We start from the raw sequence: 17092 nt of genomic DNA, 5'->3' as shown, positions 1-17092 counted from the left end.
TTACGATCTGATTGTTTGTCAGCAATCTTATATTATTGACTTGCAGATATTTACGCAAAAATTTGCACTTTCCAAGACAAAAAATAAAAAAAGTTGTAAAAATGGTAAATCTGTGAGAGTGCAGCTTTAAAACTAATACCTTAAATGAAAACCAAACAAATTATGTAATGCAATACTTTATCTAAAACATCAAAGTAAAATTAAATTGAACAATTTCATGTTTATGAAAGTGAAAGTGCATGTACAGTAATGACGTCATCTAATGACGTCATCAACCGGAAATGTATTGGCAGTCGGTGTTGCAGAAATCTGCGTCACAACATCGAACACATTCATGCTGGCTGTTTTGTGCATACGTCAACTCGATGGATTTGCATTGCTGCAATATAATGATATATTAAGATTGTACACTATTATAGAGGTAGAAGAGTATTAACATATGTTTAAATTCGTGGGGTTTATACCTGTATTGATACAACCGCCATCAGGGGCGTAGCTTCCTTTAGGCCGTGTAGGCCGCGGCCTACACATTTTTCAGAAAATCGAATTAATAAAATTGCTAAATCTGCAATAAAGGCATAGGGGGTTAGGGGCTTAAATTTGAAATCCCGACAAATGCGCCTTAATATAAATTTACTTCAAGGTAAAAATATTGATATTGTTGTTCTCATTAATGTTTTTACAACAAAAAGCACCAACCACAACATAGCTAAAATAAAAATCGGGGGGGGGGAGACACCCCAAGAAAGTGGTCTACACATTTATTTTCGTCAAGCTACGCCCCTGGCCATAAAAGATAGCAGTTATAGTTTTTATTTATAAAAAAAACAAAGTAAGGAATTTGTACGTTAGTGTGTGTATTAGAAAGGTTTAATTCACCCGTAGATGCACACAGTTGAAAGAGCCCGTGCAAAGCCAAGTAAAATATATAGAATATACTCTTTCACTGGTTTAACCAATATGAATAAGAAATATCAACACTACAACTATCAAATTGAATACAATGAATAAAAACCAAAATAGTTTAAACCGATATGGTCGTTTTCCCCTTATATTATTGATCATGTACATAATTATTTATAAATTCGATACAATGAATTGAAAGATATTTCAAATTTCTTGACACTTGCACGTTAATATATACTACGAAGAATAAAGTAGGACTTGAAAGACTTGAAAATGCTGGTCAAATTCTTATGGAAGTTGAGAAAGGACGCAATTATAACTTTTCAATTGTGATTAATTTAACTATTGGACACCCCATATCATTTGTGCACAGATATAAATATGTAAATGATATTTTGGCATTTTAACTGAGTAAATTGTAGTTACATATAGCTGTTGACAGAAAACCTCGTTTAAAAAAGGCTAATATATTTTATCTGTAAACAGACAATCTGTTTCTTTCTTTCTTGATCATTAAAATCAAATTAGTTAAACACGATAATGCAGAATAATGAAAACGCATCTTTTGGACATCTATCAAGTGTGAACCGATAATTTGCTCCTTTAAAACTTCTATACTCTTGTTTATTTGGCGTTGTACGAACATCTAACATACCAAAACCAATCCATTAAACCTGTAACATGCCCCTTTAGAACTTCCATCACTTTGTTAACATGACGCTTTATAAACATGAAAATAGCAAAACAACTCGATACAACCTATAGTGTGCACTTTTAAAGATGCCATTACCTCGCTTACGTGACGTTGAACTTGTAAAAGAGCCAAATCATTCAATTAAACCGCTTTCTGATTGGCTATCCCAAAAGAATGCGAAAATTCATATATTCAAGTAAGTGAAATAAAGTTTTTGCGCGAAAATAAATATACGTATGTTTCATTCAGTGCCTTTGCTATATTGTACCCCTTTTCAATTACTTCTTACCGTTGGTCTGATGCACTTGCTCTCATAGAGCGTCTTGAAGTCGTATAGATACTGTTTAACAATACACTCCTGAAATGAAAGAAATGGCAGGTAAGCGTAGTGGTTAGCGCACACAAGTCTTACCGCGGGCGCAATGTCCCGCTTTGGGGTAAACGAGTTTGGTCGGTGTTTACCAAGCTGGACAGCTGTATTTTCTCCGGCTTCTCCGGTCTCCCCTAAACACTCAAATTCTTAAACATACTGTTTAACAATATACTCCAGAAATAAAACAAATGTCCGGTAAGCGCAGTGGTTAATGTACACACTTTCAAAGGCGTCGCGGGCTCAATTCCCGTTTTAATGTATACGAGTTTGGGTGGTGGTCATCAACCTGGACAGCTGTATATTTTCCGGCTTCTCCGGTCTCCCCTTAACACTAAAAACAGCGTCTTAAATTCTTAAACATACTGTTTAACAATACACTCCTGAAATAAAACAAATGACCCGTAAGTGCAGTGGTAAGAGCACACATTTCTTACCAACACGTCGCAGGCCCAGTTCCCGCTGGACACTCCGGTGTTTCCCAAAACTCAAGACACTACCTTCAGGTAATATCGTGCAAACGGGAATGACTTAATTCAGATTTGTATTTTTTTTCTGAATATCGTTGTTTATTAATTAATGGTTATATTAGAAAGCACAAATAGGGCTTTCGACGCTAAAGGCATAGTTTAGAAGCACATCTTTAACTAATCGCCAAATGCATGGAATCCATAATCATTTTATAAAGTGAAATGAAATGATCTAAAACTATTATTAAGATTTTATAGTTATTGGTCAACGATATTGTTTAGTTGTTGACCGTATGTTGATAAAAATGGCCCATTTAGTTTTCATACTCTTTGGTCAAACTGTTTTTCATTACAACCGGTGACTAGATAACTAAAAAATAGTTAAAAATTAGACGTATATTCATGTACATTGCATCTGTGCACGTGGCGGCATTAATCCATTTATATTTCAAACGCGTTGGTCAGTCTGATTTTTTTTATTACAACTGGTGACTAGTCAATGTCGGAATTAATTCAAAATTAGACGAACTTCCATGCACATTGCAACTGTTCACGTGGCGACATTCCTCAATTTATTGTTTAAATCAGTTTTTTATTACAACTGGTGACTAGGCAATTTCTTAATTAATTCAAAATTGTGATTTACCTCATGGACATTACATCTGGTCACGTGGCGGCATTCCTCCATTTGGTCAATACCCATACATTGGTAACAATACGGTCCTCGTTGGCTTCTGTCTACAACTGTTTGGGTAGAAACACATGATGGTGTTTAATACTCGCGCTCGGGCCTTGCCCATTCGGCGGATGCTCCGATAAGATTGTTAGTTATTAAAAGTTTTTGGAGCATAGTGCACCGACAGAATGTACGCCTTGTCATAGCTACCCTGGTTCTTCAACGTGCACCAGTGTATAGCAATGTCACACAGGACTCCCAATAACGTTCCGGAAAGACGATTATCATTTTAGTGATGCGGCGGGGAATCTTACCTGCGTCCCCGGGACTGGGAGTCAAGTGTGTTACCACTAGACCATTGATACTCCACATAAAAACATACGTGAGAACAAAGTTTTATAAGTGTTAAAACACAGCACAAAAATATTGTGACAATCCGCCGTCCAGTGGTAACACACTTGGATGTCATTCCATTGTTAGTTGGTTCGATTTTCCACCGCATCATTTAACAAAAAAATTTGGCATTCCTTCATTTGTCTGCAGATCAAGGATAAAAGGGATATTTTACGGGGTTTTTTATTCGGGAATTTGTGGCAGCCTAGCTATTAAATTGAAATCACATGATTTAACGTTAACATTATTTTTATCATAGCAAGTTGTAAACTGCGTCCATATACATCCATTTTTCTGTATGTGATTAGACGACGAAGCTGATTCATGCATTCACAAAGATTCTACAAGTATAATTTTAACAGAAGTTATGGCAACTGATCTTAAATTCAACAGAGAAATGTATCTGTACGTGTAGATAGAAAAAAAAACAGGTAATGTTTCACAAGTTCTGTATTATTAATATACAGATAATCTATCGAGATATGTATATGGGAACATTTCTATTTTCTTTCCTAAGAAAATCATTTATTCCGTGATTCGTAATCTATGCACAGTCGAAACTCGTTGGCTTGAACTCCCAGGGACGGGCGAAAATACATCGAGCCTCGAACTTTTCGAGCCGAAGGGGAATTCACTTCAATGAAATCGGTCCTATTCAACCAGTTTGAGCCAACGAAGAATTCGACCCAAACGACTTCGAGACAAATGCGATTGACTGTAAATGAAATACTACCTTTCGTTCCGCAGCCGTCCTTGTTACAATATGGATCAGTGCAACATTCTGTGCACGTGACAACATCGGTGGTTCCACGCCCACTTCTCGCTCCATGGTAAATATTGGTAGAAACATTCAATTCGGTAACATCCCTTCCAACTGGTGCATTATAGTTTGGGCATTTCTGAAAAATTTCCGTGAAAATAAGTCAGTGATAATCTAATCAATTATACAATTATACAATGTATAAAGGGGGACAAGCCTAGTAGTCGACAATTCAACTTTAAACCCTGTAATGGGGCACAAGGCAAGGGCCCAGACGACAATGAATGATTGGCACAAAAATATTGATATCACATGCACATAAACAAACACCCGAAAATACTAACACCACTACACACAAATACAAAGGCCCAAAACAAACCATACCCTAAACAAAATTGATTGCCATTAAATGATGGGATTAACGCATCAAATGTAGCTTTGTACAGGTTTATCGCACATCAAAACATTCGAAATTGTCCAATGCAGACATTAGTATGATAACTTTAAAGCTGCACTCTCACAGATTTACCGTTTTTCCAACTTTGTTATTTTTTGTCTTGGAATAAGAATTATTTTGCGTAAATATCTGTTAACCAATGATAAAAAGACTGCTGACAAAAGTTCAGATCGCAGATCTTCATAATTATTTCCATTCCAAATTTAGTGTTGTATGCCTTAAACCGTTTCTTACGGTTTAAGAAAAATGCATATTCAATTTTGGGACGGAAATATGTAAAGCTGAGATCTGATATTTTGTCAGCAGTCTTTTATCACTGGTTTGCAGATATTTACGCAAAATTTTGCTCGTTCCAAGGCAAAAAATAAAAAAAAAGTTGTCAAAACGTTCGATCTGTGAGAGTGCAGCTTTAATGGCGTTTTTGTTGGTAATAAACTAGTGTTTGTTTTATATTGGTTCTATGAACTGTGCATTTGTTATGACAGTTTCAAATAGAATATTCAGTGTTTTAACTATCGAAACCCCATCCGGAGACGGTTTCCTCAGGTTTTTCCATCCGAAAACTAGCTTTATTTAAAAATATAATACGGTGGACAATGATCCAACACATGTGTTGAAACGCCATTTAGTGGCAGTTAAAACATGCAAACGACCATCAGCAGTATCATTGTTTTGCAGAAATTCAGTAATAACTGCTAAATGCACAATCTCAATCGTTTTGTTTAAGCTGTACACCTAACCAGCTAACCAGGCCTGCGTTAATTTAAGCAAAACATTAGAAACAGGATTCCAAACGGCCAAAATCCTTAAACTTAAACTGAAACTAGTTTAGAATCAATCAAAAACGCCCTAATTGTAATTTTACAACTGACGAGTCGACAAAGCAATGACTGCATCTTGACGAGATCAATTTGCGAGATTTGTTTTGACTAAGCCAGTTGGCAGTTACTAAATTTGTTATTATTTCTATGTAAACTATAATCATGCTATCGGTTAACTGACTGTTTGATGGCAGCTGGCGATTGGTATATACATACTAGTATAGACATATTAACAAAAATCTATAAATAATTCCGTAGCAACAGCCACATGTTAACAGATGCTCAACTTTATATGAATCAGACAACCACATAATTATGTTAAATAAAGATGCCAGAACTTATTTGTTATAATATGGTGTTCCATATTCATTTGGTATCGTTTAAACCATCTATAAGTGACACCCAAAATCTGTGTACAGTACACAACCTCCGTGTATTGATCTTAATCTACTTGCCTTGATCCCTCTTATCAGATCTTCCATCTGAGTATCCTTTTGTTAAGTTCCGGAGATTTTATTATAGAAATGGACCCTTCATGGCCCCTAACCAATAAACGAATACACAGGAAATTGGTCCCTACTGTGACATCAGTGCAATAAGAAGAAGATGCACGGCAGGGTGATATCATACCAAACATTCCTTAAAGAAGGCCATTAAATTACCGAAAACACTATTATATATTTTTGACATTCAAAACTTGTAAAAAATGTCAATATTCGTCTGATTTCTTAAAAAAGATACCGTTATGAAATTGCATACATCTTGGTCGTCTATTTTACATATTGGTTTTCAGCAGGCAAATACAAATTTGGTACTAAACTTATATAGCGTTACCTGACATTTAGCAGAAAGTTAAATGCAGCTTTCAAAGCACTAGTTGATTTGTGTTTCGTACTCCATAGATACGTCCGTTATTGCAATAAAAAAACTCCACAGATACGTCCGTTATAACAATATAAAACTCCATAGATACGTCCGTTATTACAATAAAAAACTCCATAGATACGTCCGCTATTACAATAAACACTCCATAGATACGTCCGTTATTACAATAAAAATCTCCATAGATACGTCCGTTATTACAATAAAAAAACAGTAATTATTGACTATTATGGGTCTCGAATTTTGCATTGTTATTATCAACGATTAGGGACGTTCGCACCATTTCAGCCTCATACTTTTCCGTTTGTCCGAAACAAAAGCGAAAGTGTCAAACATAAACTTTACATTTACGTTAGGGCTGTTACATACCCTGCTATCTCGACAGCCTGAATTGTACACAATATTTCCATTGGGCGTAACCACCTGCTCCACAAAACATATCTGAAACAGTAGGCAAACTATGTGTATTCAGGTAATTATCTTCAATGTAACATAGCGTATTCATAACGGCTAAAACGATGGCTAGGAGTCAAGCACTCTGAAATCCTTTGTACTCGCGGAGTAATGTTCGTGCAGTCTGACTTTTACATCAGTTATATTTCTCTAATCTGACCTATACATAAATAACGCTAGTCTCGTGTTGACCAATACATCAGTATTGCAAGTCACAAATGACCGATACATCAGTATTATTAGTCTCCTATGACCGATTCATCAGTTATGTCCGACCCATCGGACCTAAACATCAATTACGTCCGTCCCATCTGACATATATATCAGTTATATCTGCCCATCTTATCTATACATCAGTTATGTCCGTCCTATCTGACTTATACATCAGTTACGTCAGTCCCATCTGACCTATACATCAGTTATGTCCGTCCCATCTTATCTATACATCAGTTATGTCCGTCCCCTCTGGCCTATACATCAGTTATGTCCATCCCATCTTACCTATACATCAGTTATGTCCGTCCTATCTGAACCATACATCAGTTATGTCCGTCCCATCTGAACCATACATCAGTTATGTCCGTCCTATCTGAACCATACATCAGTTATGTCCGTCCTATTTGAACCATACATCAGTTATGTCCGTTCTATCTGACCTATACATCAGTTATGTCCGTCACATCTTATCTATACATCAGATATGTCCATCCCATCTTACCTATACGTCAGTTATGTCCGTCCTATCTGACCTATACAGCAGTTATGTCCGTCCCATCTGACCTATGCATCAGTTATGTCCGTCCTATCTGACCTACACATTAGTTATGTTTGTCCTATCTGACCAATACATCAGTTATGTCCGTCCCATCTGACCAATACATCAGTCATGTCCGTCCCATCTGACTAATACATCAGTTATGTCCGTCCCATATGACCAATACATCAGTTATGTCCGTTCCATCAGACCTATACATCAGCTATGTCAGTCCCATCAGACCTATACATCAGTTATGTCCGTCCCATCTGACCAATACATCAGTTATGTCCGTCCCATCTGACCTATACATCGTTCATGTTCCTCCAATCTGGCATATGCATCAATTACGTCCGTCCCATCTGACCTATGCACCAATTATTTCCGTCCCATCTGGCATATGCGTCAATTATGTCCGTCCCATCTGGCCTATGCATCAGTTATGTCCGTCCCATCTGGCATATGCATCAGTTATGTCCGTCCCATCTGGCATATGCATCAGTTATGTCCGTCCCATCTGGCATATGCATCAGTTATGTCCGTCCCATCTGGCCTATACATCAGTTATATCCGTCCCATCAGGCCTATACACCAATTATGTCCGTCCCATCTGATCCATGCATCAATTATATCCGTCCCATCTGACATATGCATCAATTATGTCCGTCCCATCTGGCAAATGCATTAGTTATGTCCGTCAAATCTGGCCTACACATCAGTTATGTTCGTCCTATACGACCTATACATCAGTTATGTCAGCCCTATCTGACCAATACATCACTTATGTCTGTCCTATCTGACCTATACATCAGTTATGTCCGTCCCATCTGACCTTTTCATCAGTTATGTCCGTCCCATCTGACCTATATATCAGTTTTGTCCGTCCCCTCGACCTATACATCAGTTATGTCCGTCCCATGTGGCCCATACATCAGTTATGTCCGTTCTGTCTGACTTTTACATCAGTTATGTCCGTCCCATCTGGCCTATGCATCAGTTATATCAGTCCCATCTGGCCTATACATCAGTAATGCCGTCCTATTTGGCCTATGCATCAATTATGTCCGTCCCATCTGGTTTATGCATCAATTATGTCCGTCCCATCTGACCTATACATCAGTTATGTCCGTCCCATCTGACCTATACATCAATTAAGTCCTTCCCATCTGACCTATACGTCAATTATGTCCGTCCTATCTGATCTATGCATCAATTATGTCCGTCCCATCTGTCATATGCATCAATTATGTCCGTCCCATCTGACCTATACATCAATTATGTCCGTTCCATCTGATCTATTCATCAATTATGTCCGTCCCATCTGGCCTATACATCAATTATGTCCGTCCCATCTGGCCTATACATCAATTATGTCCGTCCCCTCGACCTATACATCAGTAATGTCCGTCCCATCTGGCCTATGCATCAGTTATGCCCGTCCCATCTGGCCTATACATCATTTATGCACGTCCCATCTCGCCTACGCATCAGTTATGTCCGTCACATCTGGCCTATGCATTAGTTATGTCGTCCCATCTGGCATATGCATCAGTTATGTCCGTCCCATCTGGCTTATACATCTGTTATAATCGTCCCATCTGACCTATACATCAGTTATGTCCGTCCCCTCGACCTATACATCAGTTATGTCCGTCCCATGTGGCCTGTGCATCTATTATGTCCGTCCTATCTGGCCTATACATCAGTTATGTCCGTCCCACCTGGCCTATACATCAGTTATGTCCGTCCCATATGACCTATACATCAGTTATGTCCGTCCCATCTGGCCTATGCAACATTTATGTCCGTCCCATCTGGCCTATACATCAGTTATGCCGTCCCATTTGGCCTATGCATCAATTATGTCCGTCCCATCTGGCTTATACATCAATTATGTCCGTCCCATCTGGCCTATACGTCAGTTATGTCCGTCCCATCTGACCTATACATCAATTATGTCCGTCCCATCTGACCTATACATCAATTATGTCCGCCCCGTCTGATCTATGCATCAATTATGTCCGTCCCATCCGGCATATGCATCAATTATGTCCGTTCTATCTGACCTATACATCAGTTATGTCCGTCCCATCTGACCTATACATCAGTTATGTCCGTCCAATCTGACCTACACATTAGTTATGTTTGTCCTATCTGACCAATACATCCGTTATGTCCGTCCCATCTGACCAATACATTAGTTTTGTCCGTCCCATCAGACCTATACATCAGTTATGTCCGTCCCATCAGACCTATACATCAGTTATGTCCGTCCCATCTGAACAATACATCAGTTATGTTCGTCCCATCTGACTTATACATCTGTAGACATCGTTCATGTCCCTCCAATCTGGCATAAGCATCAATTATGTCCGTCCCATCTGACCTATGCATCAATTTTTTCCGTCCCATTTGGCATATGCATCAATTATGTCCGTCCCATCTGACCTATGCATCAATTATTTCCGTCCCATCTGGCATATGCATCAGATATTTCCGTCCCATCTGGCCTATGCATCAGTTATGTCCGTCCAATCTGGCATATGCATCAGTTATGTCCGTCCCATCAGGCCTAAACAATAGTTATATCCGTCCCATCAGGCCTATGCATCAATTATGTCCGTCCCATCTGACCTAAACATCAGTTATGTCCGTCCCATCTGGTAAATGCATTACTTATGTCCGTCCCATCCGGCCGATGCATCAATTATGTCCGTACTTTCTGACATAAACATCAATTATGTCTATCCCATCAACCTATACATCAGTTATGTTCGTCCCATCTGGCCTATAAACTAATTATGTCCGTCCCATCTGACCTAAACATCTGGTATGTCAGTTCCATCTGGTCTATGCATAAGGCATGTCTATCCGATCGAGCTATGCATCAGTTATGTCCGTCCCATCTGGTCTATGCATCAGTTATGTCAAGCCCATTGACCTATGCATCAGTTATGTCCGTCCCATCTGGCATATGCATCAATTATGTCCGTCCCATCGACCTATGCATCAGTTACGTCTGTCCCATCTGACCTGTACATCAGTTATGTCCGTCCCATTTGGCCTATACATCAATTATGTCCGTCCCATCTGATCTATGCATCAATTATGTTCGTCCCATCTGACATATGCATCAATTATGCCCGTCCCATCTGGCAAATGCATCAGTTATGTCCGTCAAATCTGCCCTATACATCAGTTATGTCCGTCCTATATGACCTATACATCAGTTATGTCAGTCCTATCTGACCAATACATCACTTATGTCCGTCCTATCTGACCTATACATCAGTTATGTCCGTCCCATCTGACCTATACATCAGTTATGTCCGTCCAATCTGACCTATACACCAGTTATGTCCGTCCCCTCGACCTATACATCAGTTATGTCCGTCCCATGTGGCCTATGCATCAGTTATGTCCGTCCCATCTGGCCTATACATCAGTTATGTCCTTTTTATCTGACCTTTACATCAGTTATGTCCGTCCCATCTGGCCTAAGCATCAGTTATATCCGTCCCATCTGGCCTATACATCAATTATGCCGTCCCATATGGTCTATGCATCAATTATGTCCGTCCCATCTGGCTTATGCATCAATTATGTCCGTCCCATCAGACCTATACATCAGTTGTGTCCGTCCCATCTGACCTATACATCAATTATGTCCGTCCCATCTGACCTATATATCAATTATGTCCGTCCCATCTGATGTATGCATCAATTATGTCCGTCTCATCCGGTATATGCATCAATTATGTCCGTCCCATCTGACCTATACATCAATTATGTCTGTCCCCTCGACCTATACCTCAGTAATGTCCGTCCCATCTGGCCTATACATCTGTTATGCCCGTCCCATCTGGCCTATACATCAATTATGTCCGTCCCATCTGGCTTATACATCAATTATGTCCGTCCCCTCGACATATACATCAGTATTGTCCGTCCCATCTGACCTATACATCAATAATGTCCGTCCCATCTGACCCATACATCATATATATCCGTCCAATCTGGCCTATACATGAGTTATGCCCGTCCCATCTGGCCTATACATCAGTTATGCCCGTCCCATCTGGCCTATACATCAGTTATGCCCGTCCCATCTGGCCTATGAATCAGTTATGACGTCCAATCTGGCCTATACATCAGTTATGCCCGTCCCATCTGGCTAATGCATCAGTTATGCCCGTCCCATCTGGCCTTTACATCAGTTATGTCCGTAACATCTGGCCTATGCATCAGTTATGTCTGTCCCATCTGGCCTATGCATCAGTTATGTCGTCCCATCAGTTATGTCCGTCCCATCTGGCCTTTACATCAGTTATGCCCGTCCCATCTGGCCTATACATCAGTTATGTCCGTCACATCTGGCCTATGCATCAGTTATGTCTTTCCCATCTTGCCTATGCATCAGTTATGTCGTCCCATCTGGCATATGCATCAGTTATGTCCGTCCCATCTGGCTTATACATCTGTTATGTTCGTCCCATCTGTTATATACATCAGTTATGTCCGTCCCATCTGACATGCACATTTGTTATGAATGCCAGATTTGACCTAAACATTAGTTATGTAGTTACTTCACAAATCTTTGTCTGATCTGATATATAAACAAGTAACATTCCGTTCATCTAATCAACACGTCAGCCATATTTTCTCCTTGAACCTATTCCTCAGTTTCGTTTGTCACATCTGGCCCCAATTTTTCGAAATTTCTTAAGCTTAACAGGCTTAAGTCGCTTATGTCAATAAGCCAAAATACATACTGAAAATGGTTTTTGATAAATAAAAAATGGTTTATTCTGATAATCATACAGATTTTTCCTACATAATTTCTCAAAATTCTTTAAGATGTAAATATAGCACATTTTATAGAACAACAAAAATAATAAGATAAGCTTTATCCTGTTATAAGGGACTTAAGAAGTTTCGAAAAATTGGGGCCTGAAGTATACTTCATTTATGTTATGTATATTATTTTCTGCTGATAAATGCAAGCCTTGTCCAAAAGTTAACCTTTTACATACCAGGCTTCGATATGTAACTTGGTTACTAGTAGTATTTTCTGAGTTGTGTTTACCTCATGATATTCACATCGTGTTACGACTGCACAATCTCCCGGCACAGGCATGTGGTTACATTGGAAGCAAGTGGTCGCTCCATCTGTGAATGGATTATTGTGAAAGATGCATTTAAAATGTCAACATGTTATTCAGTTAATTTAAGAACATTATAATTATTTGATTTTGCAAATCTATGTGAATTTATATTAAATACTAACCGTGGAAGCATCATTGGAACATATATGGTCATAGTTAAATAATTGGAAACCAGCGTATTTTCGTTGTTTTTTCTTTAGTCGATTATGTGCCAACAGGACACATTTTTAGATTAACTAATGCACCTTGCTAAACTCATTAGTATGCATTTGTAACATGTGTACCAAGTTACATGATAATATTTTAACTACTTAAGCAATGGCAAACATAAGGATTGCACGAGGCTTGGATCAACACCAAGATGTATACGGAATAATATACGCAAATTGCAATCTTCCCCACACGGGTAAAAGAACATTATTGTCCTACAAGGAAACTGTTAACTAACATAACTACAAAATACATGTTAAGATTATAGTGATTGGAAGATATTTGATTTCGTAGATCAAAAGTTGATCAAAATGATAGAATACATGTACATGACCGGAATAAAAGTCTAGTTTAAATGTCTAGTTTAAGCCTTATTTAAGTGACCCCTCTCACTGATCCGGGGAATTGCCCAAGGATGTATATAGGTCCTAATCTTTTTTTGCATTCTGGTGTTTGTTATCACATAACCAGTGCAATAAACATATCACAAGCGCGAAAACATATCACCAGTGCAATAAACATATAACAAGCGCGAAAACATATCACCAGTGCAATAAACATATTACCAACGCAATAAACATATAACAAGCGCGAAAACATATCACCAGTGCAATAAACATATTACCAACGCAACAAAACATATAACCAGCGCAATAAACATATTACCAACGCAATAAACATATAACAAGCGCAACAAAACATATCACCAGCGCAATAAACATATAACAAGCGCGAAAGCATATCACCAGCGCAATAAACATATAACAAGCGCAACAAAACATATCACCAGTGCAATAAACATATAACAAGCGCAACAAAACATATCACCAGTGCAATAAACATATAACAAGCGCAACAAAACATATCACCAGTGCAATAAACATATAACAAGCGCAACAAAACATATCACCAGTGCAATAAACATATAACAAGCGCAACAAAACATATCACCAGTGCAATAAACATATAACAAGCGCGAAAACATATCACCAGCGCAATAAAAATATATCCAGCGCAATAAACATATTACCTGCTTAATAAACATATAACCAGCGCAATAAACAGGGGGTGCATTGCAGGTGATTTATAAGCTTTACATTCCTTTAACAAGGCATTAAAGGAAAGTCAACAGCCTTGTTTCTCCACAGCTATGTATTGCTCTTGTGTTACAGCAGGGTGTCATATTTTCTGTACATTGTTTGATGGTTAATTACGATGTAGGGCAGTTTATAAAGAGAACGTCACTTATAAAGAGGTAAAACTAGTTCTTTGACATATACATGTATATGTGGATGATAAAGGTTAACGCATTTAACTAAAAAATATTAACCCAAGTGAGTATTTGTTCTGATGCAAAAAACATATATAGCAGGTTGTGTAAAATCAATGGGTTCAATTATCCATGAGTCCAAAAAAACAGTTTAGAGTAGGCATAATACATGCATGATCAATGAATGCAGATCGTATCAAACATAAAATGTAAGCTTATTGAAACTTTCCTTTTACTGTGAAAAACGTCAAATAGCTTTAAGGGCCTTTCACAGTGCAAAAGTGGATGGTGAAGGCCAAATATTGAAACTTTTCAAATGTCCATGTTTTATTTAGTTTTGATAAACAGTCTTTCTAAGGAGTAAAACAAACATCCTTTTGGGACATGTTTTGAAGTAAAATAGAGTTCACCATATTTTATGAAAATTACGAGATTTAATCAAAATTTTGCTCTAAAAAGCAAAGTATCAAAATGCTAAGGAGTACATAACCAACAATGCCATAAGAGTTATTGATGATATATTTTAAAATAGGAATATTTTGAATAAAATAATGAAAAAAATGGATTTAATTCAATTCCTTTCAACAAAATATTAATACAAATTCTTTCAAATACGCATTCGTAAAAATTGCTTAAATACCTATTTAAAAACTAAAAATGTCGCGACGGAGACATATATATATATATATATATATTTATATTTAAAAAAATAAAATTTTGAAACATTTTTGTTTTGAACCGCCAAACGACTTTTGCACTGTGGAAGGCCCTTAATCTAGTATGCAACGCACTTGAGGACTTTTCGAGTACATAAACCAGGACCTGTGTCCTTATCGAGAGGGTTTTACTAAGTGCTCTTTATTGAATCTCTTCGCTTATCATCGTATACATCTTAGGGACTACTTCACGTTTTAAAGTGCCAGCCCAAAACAGCTGCTTTGTTTTTAACATTTATTTAAAAATGAGACAGAAAAAAGCAAACGAAATAAATAATTCAATTTAATTAATCTTGGATTTAAACAAAATCATATTTCAAAGTCTACTACTGTTTGATGTTAATTTATAATAGTTGATATAATAACTAAATTTCAACACAATCGCAAACAAAATTATTTCTTTGAGTTAATTTAACCCAATTGTTTTTTTTTGTGCGGACTTAGCATACACTATAACACTGTGTGCACACCACGTGATAAATAACGTCAAAGATTCTACGTCGGAAGGCAACATTTTGTTTCGAATGATTACTTAAAACAAAGATAACTTAATTTTCTTTTCCGTTTTAAATGAAACAGAGGGCAGTCAGATAAGCAATCATTAAGTACTAGACTTAATCATTAAGAATTTCAACTTTAAATATCCGCCTACTGTCATTCATCTTATTCACAATCCCTGCGTCAGATTTGACGTTGAAAATGTGTCAACCAATGGGGTTGTATTTTAAGTCAGTAAGATGACCTGAATTAAAATCTTAATAATTAAGAAGGACAAGTTCGCTACGCTCACTACTCACAATCTTAATCATTATGATTTTACTTTATGTCGTATTCCTTAACTTACATCACAACGACTTGGATTGCGATTTAAACAAGTATTTGTCATTTTATGTTCATTGTTCATTCATTAATGTAAGTAAAATATCTTTTGAACACATCGTTGCCATCAAGAATTCTGTGAATACGTCCCTTTAAACTACGTGATGTACATAATCGTGTTTTACATTAAAATATATATAATTAACTGCGTGTACGTTTCTTAATATTATTAAACATTTTAGGTATATTAAATATGTAATGAAACATCTTACCGGTCATGTATACTAATACTACTGAAATAAAAACAGCCAACATATTGAAACACTTATAGGAAAAGGAGATAAGAAATGTTAAGGTAAGTATTTGGTGTGAATGTGACACAAATAGTTGATAGAGGCCATTTAGAACACTATTCACAAGATAGGCATTGGACCTACCATTAGATATTTTACTTTACTTAGCCATACAGTGATTGGCCGGATATGACATGTAAGCCATACAGTGATTGGCCGGATATAAAATGTTAGCCATACAGTGATTGGCCGGATATGACATGTTAGCCATACAGTGATTGGCCGGATATAAAATGTAAGCCATACAGTGATTGGCCAGATATAACAGAGGTATCTGAATACCGTCTCTAGATCTGGTGACACTTTGTCTGTTGATTTAATGCCAGAACACCAAATCAAGATAGTTTCGTTCTTCTGCGTTCATCAACTCTTTACAGTCACTATTTTTAACGTCCATGTGACACAAAAAAGAGGTTTGCAAAATATCATTTTAAAAAAATACAAGAATGCAATACACATCTTTAAATGCTACCTCAGTGGGAAGAAACGTTGTTTTAAAGGCCTAGTTTAAGGAATGTTTGGCATGATAATCCCCTGCTGTGCATCTTCTGCTAATTTGGCTGGTGTCACTGTAGGGGCCAATTTCCTGTGTATTCGTTTATTGGCTCAGGGCCATTTAGGATCCATTTTTATGATAAAATATCCAAAACTGCTCAGCAGGATACTCAGACTGGAGATCTGATAAGCCAATTAGGCAATAAGATTAAGGTATTAGCCGCGTAATACACACTTTTTTAAAAGCTTTAACCGACAACATAGTTAGAATCACGGTACACTATGGGACTTTTATCCAAATTTTGAAGATTTTTTACCGTGAATTAAAAAAGTTATTTATGTTTCATTACACCCACCCCCAAACTCCAAGGGCTACAAAGAGCGACAAGTAAATATTTTGTCTATATTTGAATTTTTTCGCATTATCA

The 17092-nt window shown here is 37.4% G+C and overlaps 1 protein-coding gene across 1 annotated transcript; it reads right to left on the bottom strand.

Moving 5' to 3' along the window:
* Positions 1-160: 160 nt before the first annotated feature.
* LOC128221113 (uncharacterized) lies at positions 161-16195 on the bottom strand. The gene is made up of 7 exons (XM_052929568.1): positions 16089-16195; positions 12723-12805; positions 6799-6870; positions 4243-4408; positions 3087-3184; positions 1890-1958; positions 161-379 (listed from the first exon to the last, which is right to left on the bottom strand). Exons 1-7 carry the CDS (start codon positions 16129-16131, stop codon positions 272-274), a joined length of 639 nt encoding a protein of 212 aa, XP_052785528.1. The 5' UTR covers positions 16132-16195; the 3' UTR covers positions 161-271.
* Positions 16196-17092: the final 897 nt, after the last annotated feature.

Source organism: Mya arenaria, chromosome 16, assembly GCF_026914265.1.
Source record: "Mya arenaria isolate MELC-2E11 chromosome 16, ASM2691426v1".
NCBI lineage: Eukaryota > Metazoa > Mollusca > Bivalvia > Myida > Myidae > Mya > Mya arenaria.
This window is presented reverse-complemented; position numbering and strand designations above follow the sequence as displayed.

Coding starts and splice junctions, on each gene's coding strand:
- LOC128221113 (XM_052929568.1), bottom strand. CDS start 16,131: ATGTTGGCTGTTTTTATTTCAGTAGTATTAGTATACATGACCG. Junction 12,806..16,088: donor AGTATTAGTATACATGACCG/GTAAGATGTTTC, acceptor ATCCATTCACAG/ATGGAGCGACCACTTGCTTC. Junction 6,871..12,722: donor CACGATGTGAATATCATGAG/GTAAACACAACT, acceptor CTACTGTTTCAG/ATATGTTTTGTGGAGCAGGT.